Source organism: Physeter macrocephalus, chromosome 19, assembly GCF_002837175.3.
Source record: "Physeter macrocephalus isolate SW-GA chromosome 19, ASM283717v5, whole genome shotgun sequence".
NCBI lineage: Eukaryota > Metazoa > Chordata > Mammalia > Artiodactyla > Physeteridae > Physeter > Physeter macrocephalus.
This window is the reverse complement of record NC_041232.1, coordinates 1,476,964-1,495,757: the sequence shown is the minus strand read 5'-3', so window position 1 is coordinate 1,495,757 and position 18,794 is coordinate 1,476,964. Positions and strand designations below refer to the sequence as shown.

At 47.0% G+C, this 18,794-nt stretch overlaps 1 protein-coding gene across 1 annotated transcript; it reads left to right on the top strand.

The window, feature by feature from the left end:
- The first annotated feature begins 17,036 nt into the window (after positions 1–17,036).
- CLDN5 (claudin 5) lies at positions 17,037–18,583 on the top strand. Its single transcript, XM_007119078.2, has one exon. The coding sequence runs from the start codon at positions 17,130–17,132 to the stop codon at positions 17,784–17,786; it is 657 nt and encodes a 218-aa protein (XP_007119140.1). The 5' UTR covers positions 17,037–17,129; the 3' UTR covers positions 17,787–18,583.
- The last annotated feature ends 211 nt before the right edge of the window (positions 18,584–18,794 follow it).

Genomic DNA, 18,794 nt, shown 5'->3' with positions numbered 1-18,794 from the left:
AAACTAACACACCATTGTAAAGCAATTATACTCCAATAAAGATGTTAAAAAAAAAAAGTAAGAAAAAAGATGTGGAGTAAGAAACTCCACATTCCACCCTTCATAAAAGCAATGAAAACATGGGCGAAGACTGACAGGATCAGTGTTTTTGGAACTTTGAAAATTAACCAAAGGCTTGCAACAACCTGGGGAAAGCTTATTTAAAAAAACAAAAACAAAAACGGCTGATTCTCAATAAGAAGTAAAGGCTGAAACTCCCAAATTTGATGAATTTTGAGTTAGTAATAAAAAATTCAACAAAGAAAAACCCAGGACCAGATGGTTTCACTGGTGAATTCTATCAAAGGTTTAAAGAATAATTAACATCAATCCTTCTCAAGCACTTACAAAAAATAGAAGAGGAGGGAACACTTATTTTAATTAATTAATTAATTTATTTATTTATTTATGGCTGCCCTGGGTCTTCAGTGCTGCACGTGGGCTTTCTCTAGTTGTGGTGAGCAGGGGCTCCTCTTTGTTGTGGTGCGTGGGCTTCTCATTGCGCTGGCTTCTCTTGTTGCGGAGCACGGGCTCTAGGGCACACGGGCTCAGTAGCTGTGGCTCTCGGGATCTAGAGCGCAGGCTCAGTAGTTGTGGCGTATAGGCTTAGTTGCTCCGCGGCATGTGGGATCTTCCCGGACCAGGGCTTGAACCCGTGTTTCCTGCGTTGGCAGGCGGATTCTTAACCACTGCACCACCAGGGAAGTCGGAGGAGGGAACACTTCTTAACTCATCCTACAAAGCCAGTGTTACCGTGATACCAAAGACAAAGACATCACAAGAAAAATACAGATCAATATCCCTTATGAATGTAGATGCAAAAATCTGCCATGAGATGCTAGTAAACTGAGTCCAGTATGATAAAAAAAATCAACATAATAAGTGTTGGCAAGGATGTGGGGAAATTGAACCCTCATACATTGCTGGTGAGAATATAAAATGATGCAGGTGCTGTGGAAAAGTTTAGCAGTTCCTAAAAAGTTAAACATAGTATTACCATATGACCCAGCAATTCCACATTTAGGTACTCAAGAGAAATGAAACGATATGTCCACACAAAAACTTGTATACAGATGTTCATAGCAGCTTTATTCATAGTAACCAAAAAGTGTAAACAACCCAAATGTTCATCAGGTGATGAATGGATAAACAAAATGTGACCTATCCATACCACAGAATACTATTCAGTCATAAAAAGGAATGAAGTACTGACACAGGCTACAAAATGGATGAACCAGGAAAATGTTATGCAAAGTGGAAGAAGCCAGACACGAAAGACCACATATTGTATGATTCCATTGATGTGAAATGTCCAGAAAGGCACATTCATAGAGACAGAAAATAGATTTGCTCCCAGGGCTTTGCTATTATTTCACATTGTCAAGGTTTCTAATGTTTGCCTTTGTTTTCTCATTAGCTGGCTTCCATCTGGGGTTTCCTGGTGACTGGCATGCGTTTTGGTCTTGGGCACACTGGTCTGCTGCTCCCAGGGGCTTGGCCCTGCGTGGGAGGGTGTGTGGGCAGTGGGCATCCTGTCCAAGCCGGGCTGCTCTGTAGGATGCATGTGGGAGCTGCTGGCAGATGCTGAACCCACATCATCCAAACCTGAGTACTTTCTTTTAGCCTTTCTTAAAATACACACACATGTTTTTTTATTGTGAAAGATATCATTACATACAGCTTCACAAATTATTCTATAGCAAACATTCACGTAGTCACCCCTAGGTATCGCCTCAGAAGCTCCATATATCCTTTCCACTCACCTCTCTCTAGAGATAAAGGTTATCCTCACTCTCGTGGTAATCATTTCTTAGTTCTTCTTTTTAGTTTTACCACCTGTATATTTATTCCTGAACAATATGGTTTAATCTTGCCTACTTTTAACCTTTATAGAAATGAAATCTGGTTTTCTGTCTCTTCATAACAAACACCCCAAACCTCAGTGGCCTGAAACAAGGGCCATTCTATTCTTCTTTCTCAAGTGCTGGGTTGACTGAGCTCAGTGGGGTGGTTCCTGCTCAGGTCCTTGCACGCGGTCATGGGTGCAGGAGTCACATCGGGAGCTCCCTCCCTCCATCTCTGGTAGTTGATGCTGACTATTGGTTGCCACACGTACCCAGTGCATGTGGACACTTTTCCCTCTGGCTCATGGGATGATGCTCATTCAACTTTTTGAGGTAACGGCAAACTATTTCCTGCAGTGGTTGTACCAACGTGTACCCTTGTCAGGTGTGTGAGAGGTCTGTTTCTTTGTCTCTCCCCTGACGCCCCAGGGGCACCAGGAGGCCTTTAACTGACCCCGCTTGGGTTCTCTCCTGGCGGGACCTGCCTTTCTCCCCCCTCAGCTACTTGGAGGGTTCGTGTTTTCAGAGGCTCTCATCTACCTCCTCCTGCCCCAGCCTGCCTCAGTGGGCCCTTTGGGGACAAAGTGGCACCCAGGGTGACAGCTGGAGGCTGCAGCCTCCTCCCCCAGCTGAGGCTCCTCATCTGCACGCAGGGTTGGCTTTTCCCTCAGCCCTGGTTGGTCCCAGTGTCTCACCCTATCTCCTTCTTCTCTTCCACAAACTCCTAAAAGTCTCTCAAAATTCCTGGCCCACTGATGACATTCTTTATTATTTCCGTATTGCCATGTGTTTATTAGCTCTCAAAGTCTTTACTGGTATGTGCAGTGGGACGCTCTGTAGGGGAGGGCGGGGGGACGGGGATGGGCTCTGTCTGCTCCCTTGAATCCCAGCCTCGGCCTAGCATCTCTGACTCAGTTCCACCTTGCAGGCCCTGGCTTGTGGGCCCTCAGAACTCGGCATTTGGCGGGGATGGTCCCTTCCCCTGGGAATAGGAGGCTCTGGGTTCTGCTGAGTCTGTGGCCACCCAGCTGCAGGATCATACTTCACCCATCCTGGCAGCCAGACATGACCATGTGCCTGTTGGAATAGTGACTTCTCTTACTTCTTAGCTCCATTCCCAGGAGCTCTCTTCAAGACACCAGCCAGCCAGAGCCCAGCTGCATGGGTCCCTCCTTGTCCTGCTGTTGTCCTTCCATACCCCACGCCCTGCTGGTGTTTGTTACTGCTCTTGCCCATGGGCTCTTCTTTCCCAGAATGCCTGATTCCACTTTCGCCCTGGTGAACTCCGATCTTTCCTCTAAACCTACGTAAGGGGCAGCTCCTCTCCACAGCCTCCGGCCTCCTGGGTAGCTGCTATGTCCCTCTGCTTGGCTCTTCTGCATCCCCATCCCTTGGTCTGTGGGGAATGAGTGCAGGAGGCACTGTCTGAGGCAACATCCTTGTTGTTGTGGACATTTTGGGGGCCACTGTTTGCTGCAGGGAGGCCCAGCTGGGACATCCCCAGCTCATGCGTTTTTCAGTGAAAGTGTGAAAACAAGGGGGTGTCTGCAGGGGGCAACCAGGGCAGCTGAGGGGTAAATTCACAGGCTCCAGGCCCTGCCAGCCTCCTGGGAAGGGCTGTGGGCTCTGAGCACCTCCCTGTGTCCTTGGTGTGGTCAGCCTGGGCCTGGATGTTCAGCTCTGACCCACTCCTTGTTTGGACCAGTGCTGGCCTGGATGCCAACTCCTGAGGGCTTGACTAAGCCAGCGTGAGCTTGAGATAGGATCTGAGGACTGGCTTCTGGGAGCAGCAGGGGTGCCAGCCTATGTTCACGGCCACTTCCTGCCCTTGGCTTTCCACCTAGCAAGCTGGGTGCGGCCACTGCCTGAGGAGGCAAGAGGTGGGGGCATCCTCTCGGGTGGGCCCTGCACACCAGTACTGAGTGTTTGAAACAACCGCAGGTCACCAATAGCATGGGAGCTGGCAGCAGGTGACAGGTTAAACATTCTAAGGTTTCAGTGTTGTGGGGAGAAGGGCAAAGATACTAACTTTAGAGGTTATTACTTTTAGAAGGTGACTGCCTAAATAGGTCCAGAAGGTATAATTTCTAAAAAGGTAAAAAGGAAAAAAGGAATTAAGAAAAAGACAAAAGTTAATCCAGGGACTTCCCTGGTGACACAGTGGTTAAGAATCTGCCTGCCAGTGCAGGGGACATGGATTTGAGCCCTGGTCCAGGAAGATCCCACATACCGCGGAGCAACTAAGCCCATGTGCCACAACTACTGAAGCCCGCACACCTACAGTCTGTGCTCTGCAACAAGAGAAGCCACCGCAATGAGAAGAAGCCCGCACATTGCAACCAAGAGTAAGTAGCCCCTGCTCGCTGCAACTAGAGAAAGCCCGCGCACAGCAACGAAGACCCAATGCAGCCAAAAATAAATAGATAAATAAATTAATTGATTAAAAAAAAGTTAATCCAAAAGAAAACGGAAAGGAAGGAGGAGAGTGGGCAGGGGGAGCTGGACATAGCTGTTACAAATAAATGCAAGCATACCTGTAATCACAAAAAATGTAAAGGGACCAAACACTCCAGCTAAAAAGATTGTCACATTGTATGAAAAGTAACCCAGGTTTGTGCAATTACAAGAAACCCTCCTAAAACATAAAGAAACACAACATTGGAGGTCAAGGGAGAAAAGACTAACCAAGAGTGAACTTGTGGGTTATGTCAACATCAGGTGCAGTACAGTTTAAGGCAGAAAAGACCAAAGGTGGCTTGTGGGAAATACAAAAACAAAGCCAGGCTCTGGTAATATTCACAAGAAAAAGAGGAGGCACAAATAAAACACTAGGAAGGGAGATCTCACCATAGATGCCCCAGTAAGTGAACAGAAATATAAAAGGCTATCTATTAACTTCATGGCAACAAATTTGAAAACAGATGAAATGGGTAATTTCTTGGGAAAACAGTTTTCCAGAATGGAATCCAAAAGAAATTTTAAAAACCTGTATTGTCTTACAATTAAAGAAATGTAATCAGTGATTAAAAATCTGCCCCTCCCCTCACAAATGTTTTAAAAGCTTTGCAAGCATTATTTACAGTAGCCAAGACATGGAAGCAGCATAAATGTCAATCGACAGATGAATGGATAAAGAAGATGTGGTACATAGATACACAATGGAATACTACTCAGCCATAAAAAAGAATGAAATAATGGCATTTGCAGAAACATGGATGGACCTAGATATTATCATACTAAATGAAGTAAGACAGAAGACAAATACCATATGGTATCACTTATATGTGGTATCTAAAATATGATACAAATGAACTTATTCACAAAAGAGAAACAGACCCACAGACATAGAAAACAAATTGATGGTTACCAAAGGGGAAAAGGGGTGGGGGAGGGATAAATTAGGAGTTTGGGATTAGGGGATACAAACTACTATACATAAACTAGATAAACAATGAGGTCCTACTGTATAGCACAGGGAACTATATTGAATAGCCTGTAATAATCCATGGTAGAAAAAGAATATGAAAAAGATTATATATGCATGTGTATCTAAATCACTTTGCTGTACACCAGCATTGTAAATCAACATTGTAAATCAACTATAATTCAACACAACATTGTGAATCAACTATAATTCAATTTTTTTAAATGTTTTTAAACATGGAAAAAGAAATAAAAGGCTTTGCAAGCAAATTCTACCTTTCAAGAAATAGATCATTCCAATCTTGTACAAATTATTTTGGAGAATAGAAAAATAGGAAACTCGCACCTCATTTCTACAAGGCTGATATAACCTTGATATGCAAACCGAACAAGAGTAGAACAAGAATAAAATTACCAGTAAATCTCACTCATAAACACTGATGCAAACTGAATCCAATAATCGATCCAAAAGATAATTTCTCATGGCCAAGTTGGGTTTATTTCAAAAATACATGATTGGGTTTCCCTGGTGGCGCAGTGGTTAAGAATCCTCCTGCCAATGCAGGGGACATGGGTTCGAGCCCTGGTCCGGGAAGATCCCACATGCCGTGGAGCAACTAAGCCCGTGCACCACAACTACTGAGTCTGCGCTCTAGAACCCACGAGCCACAACTACTGAAGCCCGCACGCCTAAGCCTGTGCTCCGCAAAAAGAGAAACCACCGCAATGAGAAGCCCATGCACCACAACAAAGAGTAGCCCCTGCTCACCACAACTAGAGAAAGCCTGCACGCAGCAAAAAAGACCCAACACAGCCAAAAAAAAAAAAAAGCATGATTGGTGTAACATTATAAAATTACTTGAAGTAAGTAACCATATTAACAGATTAAAAGAGAAAAACCACAGAATTATTTCAATAGATGTAGCCAAAAAAAAAAACAGATGAAATTAAACTTTCGTAATAAAAAACAAAAATAGGAATTGAAGCGAATAGAGTAAAGTACATCTACTAATATATAGTAGACAACATTAACAATGAAAGCATTCTCTGTGAGATCAGAAACTCTACATGATGCCCGTGATGAAGGCTTCTATATGATGTACTACTGTATATCCTAACCAGTGCAGTGAAATGAGAAAATGAAATAAAAGTATGAAGAGTTAGAAAGAAAAACACAATCTAAAATATGATACAAATGAACATTCACAAAAGAGAAACAGACCCACAGACATAGAAAACAAATTGATGGTTACCAAAGGGGAAAAGGGGTGGGGGAGGGATAAATTAGGAGTTTGGGATTAGGGGATACAAACTACTATACATAAACTAGATAAACAATGAGGTCCTACTGTATAGCACAGGGAACTATATTGAATAGCCTGTAATAATCCATGGTAGAAAAAGAATATGAAAAAGATTATATATGCATGTGTATCTAAATCACTTTGCTGTACACCAGCATTGTAAATCAACATTGTAAATCAACTATAATTCAACACAACATTGTGAATCAACTATAATTCAATTTTTTTAAATGTTTTTAAACATGGAAAAAGAAATAAAAGGCTTTGCAAGCAAATTCTACCTTTCAAGAAATAGATCATTCCAATCTTGTACAAATTATTTTGGAGAATAGAAAAATAGGAAACTCGCACCTCATTTCTACAAGGCTGATATAACCTTGATATGCAAACCGAACAAGAGTAGAACAAGAATAAAATTACCAGTAAATCTCACTCATAAACACTGATGCAAACTGAATCCAATAATCGATCCAAAAGATAATTTCTCATGGCCAAGTTGGGTTTATTTCAAAAATACATGATTGGGTTTCCCTGGTGGCGCAGTGGTTAAGAATCCTCCTGCCAATGCAGGGGACATGGGTTCGAGCCCTGGTCCGGGAAGATCCCACATGCCGTGGAGCAACTAAGCCCGTGCACCACAACTACTGAGTCTGCGCTCTAGAACCCACGAGCCACAACTACTGAAGCCCGCACGCCTAAGCCTGTGCTCCGCAAAAAGAGAAACCACCGCAATGAGAAGCCCATGCACCACAACAAAGAGTAGCCCCTGCTCACCACAACTAGAGAAAGCCTGCACGCAGCAAAAAAGACCCAACACAGCCAAAAAAAAAAAAAAGCATGATTGGTGTAACATTATAAAATTACTTGAAGTAAGTAACCATATTAACAGATTAAAAGAGAAAAACCACAGAATTATTTCAATAGATGTAGCCAAAAAAAAAAACAGATGAAATTAAACTTTCGTAATAAAAAACAAAAATAGGAATTGAAGCGAATAGAGTAAAGTACATCTACTAATATATAGTAGACAACATTAACAATGAAAGCATTCTCTGTGAGATCAGAAACTCTACATGATGCCCGTGATGAAGGCTTCTATATGATGTACTACTGTATATCCTAACCAGTGCAGTGAAATGAGAAAATGAAATAAAAGTATGAAGAGTTAGAAAGAAAAACACAGAACTCATTATTTACACGTGATAATGATAATCTATGTGGAAACCCCAAAGGCATCTACAAATAAACTATTAGAATTAGATAAGGTTGGGCTTCCCTGGTGGCGCGGTGGTTGAGAGTCCGCCTGCCGATGCAGGGGACACGGGTTTGTGCCCCGGTCTGGGAAGATCCCACATGCCACGGAGCAGCTGGGCCCGTGAGCCATGGCCTCTGAGCCTGCGCGTCCAGAGCCTGTGCTCCACAATGGAAGAGGCCACAACAGTGAGAGGCCCGCGTACCACAAAAAACCCACAAAAAAACAAAAACAAAACAAACAAAAAGAATTAGATAAGGTTGCTGGATTTAAAGCAAAATTCATTTGCATTGCTATACAATAGCAAAAATCAGTTAGAAAATGCAATTTTAAAAAGATTTAAAAATAGCAACAAAAATGGAAAGAATCCAGGAATAAATCTAATAAAAGAACTGCAACCCGGTAATATAGTAAAAATAGTATCTGTGGCACTTCTTATGGGCCATTACTACTCTAGGCATTTTAATCCATGAGCAAATATTTTCTCCCAGTGTGTACCTTTTCATCCTTTAAAAAGTGTCTTTTACAAAGCAAAAATTAATTTTGATAAGGTTAAATTGATGATTTTCTCCTTTTATGATCATGCTTTTGGTGTCATGTCTATGTCCTGAAGATTTTCTTCCAAGTTATCTTCTAAAAGTTCTATAGTTTTACATTTTACATTTAAATCTAGGATTCATTTTGAGATTTTTTTTTTTATGATGTGAGGTTTTGGTTGAGGTTGATGTTTTTTTCTATTGATATCTAATTGCTTTAGCATATTTGTTGAAAAAATTATCCTTCCTCCATTGAGTTGTCTTTCTTGTGGTAAAATGTGCATCCCACAGAATTTAGCATTTCAGCCATTTTTACAATTTGGTGGCATTAAGTGTGTCATATTATTGTGCATCCATCACCACCATCCATCTTCAGAACATTTTCATTTTCCCAGACTGAAACTCTGTACCCATTAAACAATAACTCCCCATCCCCTCCTCCTCCAGCCCCCTGGCAACCACTATTCTACTTTCTGTCTCTACGAATTTGACTACTCTAGGGACTTGATGTTAGTGGGATCATACAATACTTATGTTTTTGTGTCTGGCTTATTTCACTTAACATAATGTCTTCAAGGTTGATCCATGTTGTAGCATGTGTTAGAATTTCCTTCCTATTTAAGACTAATATTCCATTGTATGGATATACAACCTGTTTGTTTATCCATTCATCCATCAGTGGATATTTGGGTTGTTTCCACCTTTTGGCTGTTGTGAATAATGCTGCTATGAATGTTGGTGTACAAATATCTGTTTCAGTCCCTGCTTTCAGTTCTTTTGGGTCATTGACTTGCTTTTGCATGCTTGTCAAAAATCAGTTGTACTTGTGTGGGGCTGTTTCTGGATTCTCAGCACCATTGAACAATGTCTCTGTCCCCTATAATCAGTATATTAATATCTATATAAGTTTTAAAATCAGATAGTGTGATTCTTCCCACTTTATTTTTCTTTTTCAGAATTGTTTTAGCTATTCTAATTCCTTTTCCTTTCCATATACATTTCAGAATAATCTAGTTTATATCTATAAGAAATCTTCCTGGGATTTTGAAGGGAAGTGCATTATTCACATCTTTATCACATAGTCTTCCAATCCATGAACATGGAATGCCTCTCTGTTTATTTAGATGTTTTTTGATTCCTTTCATCAGTGTTTTATAGTTCTCAGCATATAACTCCTGTACGTATTTTGTTAGATTTACATCTAAGTATTTTGGTATGCTACATTGATTGATTTTTGTTTATTAAACCGATTTGCATTCCTGGAATAAATCCCATTTGGTCATGTATTTTTTATATGTGTTGCTGGATTTGGTTTGCTAGTATATTGTTGAGTATTTTTGCATCTGTATTCACAGGCATTATTGGTTGTAGTTTTCTTGTGAAGTCTTTGTCTGACTTTGGATCAGGGCAGTTCTGGCCTCATAGAGTAAGTTAGGAAGTGTGCCGCCCTCTTCTATTTTTTTGTAAGAGTTTAAGATTGATTGGTATTAGTTTTTCTTTACTTTAAACATTTGGTATAGTTTACCAGTGAGGCCATCTGGTCCTGGACTTTTCTTTGTTGGAAATCTTTAAAATTACTAACTCAATCTCTTTACTTGTTATAGATCTATTCAGATTTATTTCTTCTTAAGTCAGGTTTGGTAGTTTTTGTTTGTAGGAATTTGCCCATTTCATCTTGGTTATCTACTTTGTTGGCACACAATTGTTCACAGTATTCCCTTAAAATCACTTTTACTGTTAGTGAGATATTATTAGCGATACCTCTTCTTTCATTTATGATTTTAGTAATGTTTTTAAGGTCAGTTTAGGTAAAGTCATGTTAATATTGTTGAGTTTTCAAAGAAGCAACTTTTGCTTTCACTGATTTTGAGGGTTTTTTGTGGCTCAGCATATGGTCTATCTGGTATAGGTTCTATGGGCACATGAAAAGAATGTGTATTCTGCTGTTGTTGGGTAGTGTTATATAAATTTTGATTAGATCCTGTTGTTTGATGGTGTTGTTGAGTTCTATCTCCTTGGTGATTTTTTTGTCTATTTATTCTCTCAGTTGTTGAGAGAAGAGTGTTGAAGCCTCAACTATAATTGTCAATTTGTCTATTTCTGCATTCAATTTTATGAAGTTTTGCTTCCCATATTTTGCAGCTCTGTCACTTGGTGTGTACACATTTAGGATTGCTATGCCTTCTTGGTAGATTGGCCCTTTTATCATTATGTAGTGTCTCTGTCCCTGGTAATTTTCTTAATGAAGTGTACTTTATCTGATATTTATATAGCCACTGCTCTATATATATTAGATTAATGTTTGCCTAGTATATCTTTTTCTATCCTTTTGCTTTCAGCCTACATATGTCATTCGATTTGAATTGAGTTTCTTTTAAATAGCATATATTGGGGTAATTTTTTTGGTGCACTCTACCAACCTTTGTTGTTTGACTGCTCTATTTAGACCACTTACATTTAATGTAATTATTGATATGGTAAGGCTTAAGTCTGCCACTTTGTTTGCTGTGTATTCTCTTTCTCTCTGTTTCTCTGTTTACCTTTTCCTGCCTTCCTATGGCTTACTTCAACATCTTTCAGAGTTCTGTTTGAATTATCTGTAGTGTTTTTGAGTGTATCTCTTTGTAAAGTTTTTAGTGGTTGCTCTAGGATTACACTTTATACAGATAACTCATCAAAGTCTACTAATGTCAACACTTTACCAGTTGGAATGACGTATAGAAACCTTACCTCCCTTTATGTCCCATTATCCTTTCCTATTTATAATACAATTATCTTAGATAGTTCCTCTACACACCCTGAGAACCACTTTAGGCAGTGTAATCATTTTTGCTCCACCCATCAAACATAAGTTAGAAAGCTCAAAAGGAGAAGGAAAGTCTGTTGTATTTACCAACATTTTGCTTGTCATATTCTTTCTTCCTTTTTGATGTCCAAAGATTCCTCCTTTTATCATTTCCCTTCTGTTTAAATAACATATTTTAGCCATTCTTTTAGGGTACATCTGCTGGTGACATTCTCTTAGTTTTCCTTGATCTGAGAATATATTTATTTCCACTTCATCCCTGAAGAATATATTCACTAGATACAGAATTCTGGGTTGACATTTTCTTTTCCTTCTAGTGCTTAAAAAAATGTGCCACGTTCTCTGGTCTCCATGGTTTCTGATGAGAAATTCTGTCATTTGATTTGTTTTTCCCCTATTGGTGAGATGTCCTTTTTTTCTGGCTCCTTTCAGTATTTTTCTTCATCTTTGGTTTTCAGAAGTTTAATTACAATGTGTCTTGGTGTGGATTTTTTAGGATTTATTCTGTCTGGGGTTCTGGCAACATCTTGAATCTGTATATTTTTTCTTTTCTTCTTCCTAAACTTAGGAAATTTCCAGTTATTATTTCTTTGAGTACTTTTTTATCCCCAGCCTCTTTCTTCTCTTCTTTTGGTACTCCAATGACATAGATGTCAGACCTTTTGTTATGATCCCACATTTCCTGAGGTTCTGTTTTTTGTTTTTTTTTTTAATCTTGTTCAGATGGAATAATCCTATTGTCCTATCTTTAAATTTATTGATTCTTTCCTATGCCCTCCCCCGCTTTTTGCTCTTGAGCAAAACTCTATCTGCAGTTGGTCCTATTCATCTTGGTCAGAATCAGAAACCCTCTTTGGCATGAGGAGACAGAGAAGAAAACTATAAGAAATCATAACTTAATTTGTATTTTCTGGTTATAGAAGGACTTTTTGATGGCTAAAGATAAAGATTGAAATCCCCTAGGGAAAACCTTAATAGATTTGAATACTCAAAAATTCAAACTTCTATAACATTTTGAAAAAAATCATTAATAGGTTAAGTAGGAAACAGCAAAAAGTATATGCCATATATATGATAGCAAGTAATGTTTCTAACATATAAAGTGAGAAAACACCAAGGCTCTATGTGGACACATAGGCAGTTCACCAAAGAGGAAATAAAAGTGAGCAGTATTAATTGGAAAAAAATTTTAACTTCATTACTTGTGAAGAAATGCCAAGTAAAGTAAGGTGCCATCTTCTACCTATCCAATTAGTAAACTTTGAAAACTGTGACTACCTAGAGCTAATGACAGGCAGTGAAAATGCGTACTCAGATAAGGCGTCTAAGGGACACACCCTCTAGGGTGTGAGCCAGAAATGCTACTTTGAGGAGTTTTTCCTGAGGAAATTACCCGAAATACCAAGGCTCATGAATAATGCCATTCATAGCAGCATTATTTATAATAGAAAATTATCATTTATGAAACTATGTCTTGAGGGATGGTTGCATATTTACCAGGATGATCATCACTGTTAATGTTAATCCAGCATCCACCTTGAGCCAGGAAGTGCTGTCCACTAAGCTCCTTGGCAGCCCTTTGATGTTGAGCCCATTACCATCCCCATTTTACGGAACCTTGGAACAGATTGCCTTGGTCACCACTCACTCTCAGGAGTGGGGGAGATAGATGATTCCATCCTGGCTCTCCAGCTCCCAAGGCAGTTAGAAACAATGGTAATCATGAGGGTGTTTTTTAACAGAGTAGGGACATGTTTACAATATGATGCTAAATGAAAAAGGAGGATCCAGAATGACTCTACTGATTTTAAGTGAAAGAGTATAAATTTGTTGCAAAATGCAGCATGCAGAGAAGGATGGAATCTGTGAAGGGACGGGTAGGGGAGAGAAGGTGGACAGAGAGGCCATGGAGGCAGTGCAGGTATGAGGGGTGGAGGGTGTGGGGTCAGGGCTGCCTTGGGCTCCTGGGGCCCCTACTGCCATTACACAGAGCCTTTGCTGGCCTCCAGGAGATCACACAGAGACCACCACCTGGTGCGATCCATGAGGGCTCAGGGGTCTACAAGACCCTGGGTTTCTTGTCAACCAGAGCCCTCTGCCCCCCACACTCCCCTACCCACTGGGGAAGGTTAAGCAACAGGGCCCTCCTGTTCTGCCAGCCAGCCAGTGGTGCCCGCTCTGAGGACCAAACTGACATCAGATGAGCTGTGAAGGTCAAGGGAGCCAGGGAGGCTGTCTCAGGAACCTGGAGGGTGCTCAGGAATGGCAGCAGAGGACTCAGGATTGATGACTGCCTCCCCTTCAACCTTGCAGTCTCCACCACGGAGGGCTTTGCATCAATGGTGGGACAAAGGCAAGGAGAGCCCAGTTCCCTCATCTGAACTGTGAACTCACCAGCTCTTTGTCTAAGGGCACTCTGGGCATTGGCACAGGCATCCATGCCCCTCCCACGCAGGGCACCTTGGGCCCCAGGGCAGGCCTGGCGATGTTGGAGGAGCTGCCTCTGGGGCACCGGTTGCACCAAGAAAGGCCACAGGCAGTGCTCTGTGCTCAGAGGCTCCACAAACAGCTGCTACCCTGAGGAAAACATCCTTAACTATTTCAAAGACAGAAGGGACATTATTTCTCACTTCCCCCCAGATGAAATCCCTTAACTAGGAGCTTCCCAAACCCCAGTCCTCAGAAATCTGGAGCCTAAATTTAGATTGTCCCTGGAAGGTCACCGGATCACCGTGGTGCAGGGTCAGCTGGCAGCTGCTCAAGATAAACTGATTTCTGCCGACTCAGGCCTTTCCCCCACACAATTAATGAGATCCTGCCGCACTTCCCCTGGGAAAGCAGAACAATAGCAGCAGATGAGCAGGTGGCCTTGGCTGGCGTGCTGGCCCAAGAGCCCCTCGCCAGAAATCAGGGATCCACACCCTGCCCAGCCTGGACCCTTGGCCTGCAGGCCTGGGCCCACCATGTCACCCCAACCCCGTCGGCCTCCTCCTGCTCATTTCCGCCTCTGGGCTCTTGTGTGGAACTTCTTCCTGGGTTTGGGCTGAACTATCCCCGCCTCAGAGAGGCCTTCATCACTTGGTGTCACTCTGCCATCTCTTTCCCTCACAGCCAAGGGCATACCTGAAAGCCCTTCCCAGTCCCTGGTTGAGGGCAGGAGCCCCCTGGGTGTTCTACCTGGACACGATGCTCCACGTATAGTAGGTGGCTAGGAGATTCTAGAGAGTGGAAGGAAGAGCAGGCAAGTCTTCACGCCCCCGCAGCTCGGGGCTGGGCCTCTCTGTGGCAGCTCTGATTCAACTGCGGCCAGGCCTACAACCAACACAGTGGTGTCGGGGTAGAAATCAGATTGTGAGAGGTGGGGACTGAGGCCCTTCTACCAAGTCCCCGAGATACTGTGAGGCTGTCCCCAAAGAGATGTGGACTCACTGGGGCTGCTCCAGGATGCCAGGCCAGGATGGGCCCAAAGTAGCAGAGAGAGGGAGATAGGTGGGCAGGCGAATGGGGAGAACCTTGTGCTGGCTGCAGCTCTGAGGTGCTGGAGGAGTGGCAGCTGGCCAGAGGTCAGCATGGGTCACAGGCAGCCCCCTGCCCAGGACAGACGCATGAAGACGGCCACTGTGCTGGGGCTCATTCCTGGATACTGGTGGGATCAACCAGCAAGCAGACAGGCAGCTCCAGCTTGGGCCTCGAGAGCAATGCTGAGGGATGGGGGCAGGAAGGCATCCAAGAGGAAGTGACCTTGGTAACACAACTTAGTAGATGCAGGCCCTGCCCAAGGGATACATACTGCAAGCAGAAGAGGCATGGGTGTAGGCAGACCAGTCTGAGGGCCCAGAGGGAGGCAAGTCTGAATGGAACGTGGAGTATGCTGCTGGACTGGCCAGACCCGGTGCAGCTGGCCCATGTCACCTGGGCCGCTCCCGGGAGTCGGTGCTTCATCCATGGGCAGTGCGAGCCACAGAGAGTTTCAGGCAGAGTGTGACCCAGGAGCAGGGCCTGCTGAGATGGCCCAGCTGCCCTGAGGAGAACAGCCCCAGTGGCCAAGGGTGGGGCCTGGACAGCCTGAGGAGGCCACAGCAGTCGACCCGGGAAAACAGCAGCGTGGAGTGTCATGAGGGGACCCTGGGCAACGTCCCTGGACTTGGGCCATGGGGAAGCGGGATTGAAAGGGTGGGTGGGTGGTAGGGCTGGGCCCCCTGGAGTGGATGGGGGAGGGGACGTCCAGAAGGGTCTGCAACAGGAGGGAAGCAGCGAGTGAGGGGTGTCTGGGAGGAGGCAGTGGTCCTTGGAGCTCCATCTATGCAGGGAGTGAGGGGGCTGGGGTGAAAGAAGGGGTAAAATTGTCCTCTCCAATTCCACAGGGCCCAGCAAACTTGCCTTGGGTGCCTCCCCGTGCTGGACGACAGGGTATTATCTCAGCCACCTGAGGAGGAGAAGGAACCGGGCCCAGGAAGGACGGATCTGTTGAGGCGCCCAGGCTTTGGCCAGCCTCAAAGGCAGGCCTTCTTTGGGGAGCCCTGCTAGCAGTCAGGCACCTGGGACCTGAGGAAGGAGTGGGGGTCCTGGTAGCCCCACTCCAGGGCAGAATACAGACTTTGCTGGAGACAGAGGGGCCGACAGGGAGTGGGGAGGGGGCTGCCAGAAAGGGACTAGTGCCCCTACCTGAGCCTCAGGGGGCCCTACTGTCCATCCCAGTGGGCCTTTGGAGAAATGGCTGGGCCATTGTGCAGAAGAATGCCCGGAAATCCCTCGCCTCCCGCCTCCAGCGAGGATGGGGGCTCTTCCTCCCAGTCAGGAAACTCCATGTTGGCTTCCGGAGGGTGGCTTGGGGGCTGGGGTGCCAGGGTAGCACTGCAGCTGGTGGGAGGGCAGAGCACAGCCCCTGCGTTTCTCTCTGTGTCTCTTGTTTGAGGCCTGGAGCAGGGAGTAGTTGGCAGAGCCTGGGGCCACGGGCTGCTCCTGGGAGGACTGCCTGTATGCTGGGTCACTGGGGACTTATTGACGCGGTGTCGCCTCAGCTGGGCCTCAAAGGATGGGGGATGGGCAGCATCTCCGGAAGAGGAGCAGTCGGTGCAAAGGTTGGGAGGTATGGGAAGCCCTGGCGGCAGGGGCAGAGTGGGGGTCTCCGGAGGCCGTGGGAAGGCCCCGTTCTTTCTGCTTCGTGCTGGAGCTGCAAGCCCCGTGGACGTAGTGGCGCTGGGCAGGGCCTTGGACGAAGCAGGAACCCTGGCCTGACCCGCACAGGCCTTCCTGGCTTCTCGGCCTGTGAGGGAGGCAGTGGTCGGAGTGCAGAGAAGCGGCCTGGGTTGGGCTTGGACTCCAGGGCAAGCTTCCTGGAAGAACAGGCCGAGCTGTGTTTGGCTAACCCGGGGGCCTCGGCGCAGTGGTGATGGTGGGGGCTCCCGCCGACCGGGGCCAGGAAAGAGTGGAGCTGGCCCGGGAGGTAGGGACCAACTGGCTTGTTCGAGAGTGTGTCGGGGAAATCGGTGCAGACCCAGGGTCATGCAGCTCCTGAAACGGCGAGGTGGGGGCGCACAGGGAGGTAGTTCGTGGAACTAGCTTGGAACGGGCTCTGCAGTGACCAGGACAACGGCGGATGAGGGTCCGGGGCCGCCACCGGACGCCCCCGAGGTTCCCCCCGCCGCCCGCTACCCCCACGCGCAGTTGTTTTCCTAACTCCGGTTGCCGGGGGCGCCTGCGATTGGCTGCGGGCGGATGGCCTGGGCGTGGATTGGCTGCTCAGGGCGGGGGGCCGGGCCCGCGGGGCATAGTCCGCCCCCCGAACCTTCAAATGGGAAGCCCCCCTAGAGGCGCCCGCAGACCCGAGGCTGTGCTGTGGTGCCGCCGGGCCGGGGATCGGAGGGAGTGAGCTGTGCGCGCCCGGAGGGCCCGGGCCGTCGGGCGCCCGTCTTGTTTCCAGCCATGGGGTCGGCGGCGCTGGAGATTCTTGGCCTGGTGTTGTGCCTGGTGGGATGGGTGGGCCTGATCCTGGCGTGCGGGCTGCCCATGTGGCAGGTGACCGCTTTCCTGGACCACAACATCGTGACGGCGCAGACCACCTGGAAGGGGCTGTGGATGTCGTGCGTGGTGCAGAGCACAGGGCACATGCAGTGCAAGGTGTACGACTCGGTGCTGGCGCTGAGCACAGAGGTGCAGGCGGCGCGGGCGCTCACGGTGGGTGCCGTGCTTCTGGCGCTTGTCGCGCTCTTCGTGACCCTGGCGGGCGCGCAGTGCACCACCTGCGTGGCCCCCGGCCCGGGTAAGGCGCGCGTGGCCCTCACGGGCGGCGCGCTCTACGCGCTCTGCGGGCTGCTGGCGCTCGTGCCGCTCTGCTGGTTCGCCAACATCGTGGTCCGGGAGTTCTACGACCCGACCGTGCCCATGTCGCAGAAGTACGAGCTGGGCGCCGCGCTTTACATCGGCTGGGCCGCCTCGGCGCTGCTCATGTGCGGCGGCGGCCTCGTGTGCTGCGGCGCCTGGGTCTGCGCCGGCCGCCCCGACTTCGGCTTCCCGGTCAAGTACTCGGCGCCGCGGCGGCCTACGGCCAGCGGCGACTACGACAAGAAGAACTATGTTTGAGTGCGCTTTCGCGGCAGGGCCGCGAGCGGGAGGGCCGGCCAGGGGAGCCCCGCATGGACGGCGGCCTCCGCGGCGCACAGGCTCTGCGGAACTCTGGGTCCTGCGCACGGACCGGACTCTGTCCGCAGCCCGTCCTCTCCGGCCGCCTAGCCGGCCCCGGGCTGCGCCCTGTCCCGCAAGGCGACGCGCACTTGGGAAGACTCGCTGTTTCTTTTTGTGTGCAGTGCTGGCTCCGACGTGGGTAGGACGCACGTTCCTTCGGCTGTGTGGGCACTGGACTGGAGATGCCGCTCCTTCTCTGACCGTCAGGGTCTTGGATGCCACCCACTCCCTAATGGCTCCTCCTGATTCCAGAGGGGCAGACCGAGAGCCCAGGGACCCCAGCCTCGGCTGCCGGAGGGAGGTTTATGGCTGGCCTTGACTCCATCAGCAGGCTGACCTCCGGGTGGGGGCAAGAGACTTGGTCTGGACCTCCCTGTCTCACCCCTGCAGCTCGCCAGGCAAGGCTTATGGCCACCGGATCCTGGGTGTGGGGCTAGGGCCCTGCCCTCCTTCACAGCTTGGGGGGGTGGGGTAAGAGTCTGCTTAGTAAATGGTTTGGATACCCTCCCGTGTCCTGTTCTTTGTCCGGTCACCGCCTGTGCTCTGCAGCCCCCATTCATCCACCTATCCACCAAATTCTCCCCAAAAAGCTCCTGTGGGGACCCTTCCAGGGCTGGCCCCTGGGATCCCGAAGATCCCATGGCCATTTCTCAGGTCCCTCCTGCCATCTGGTCACCTTTCCGTTGGGTGGGAAACAGCCACAGCTCACTGCAATCCAGGGAGGTGAGATCTGTAGCCAGAAGGGCCACTGCTGAGTCATAGGGCTTGGGGGTGGGGGTGGAGAGCAGGGGCTGTGATGCAGACCCCAGCAGAAGATGTAGGTTGACCCCAGCCGGTGTGTGTGGGTCTTGGGATGCAGGTAGAGCTAAGGGTGGGCTGCCAGGCTGCTGGCCTTGCCTAGAAGAG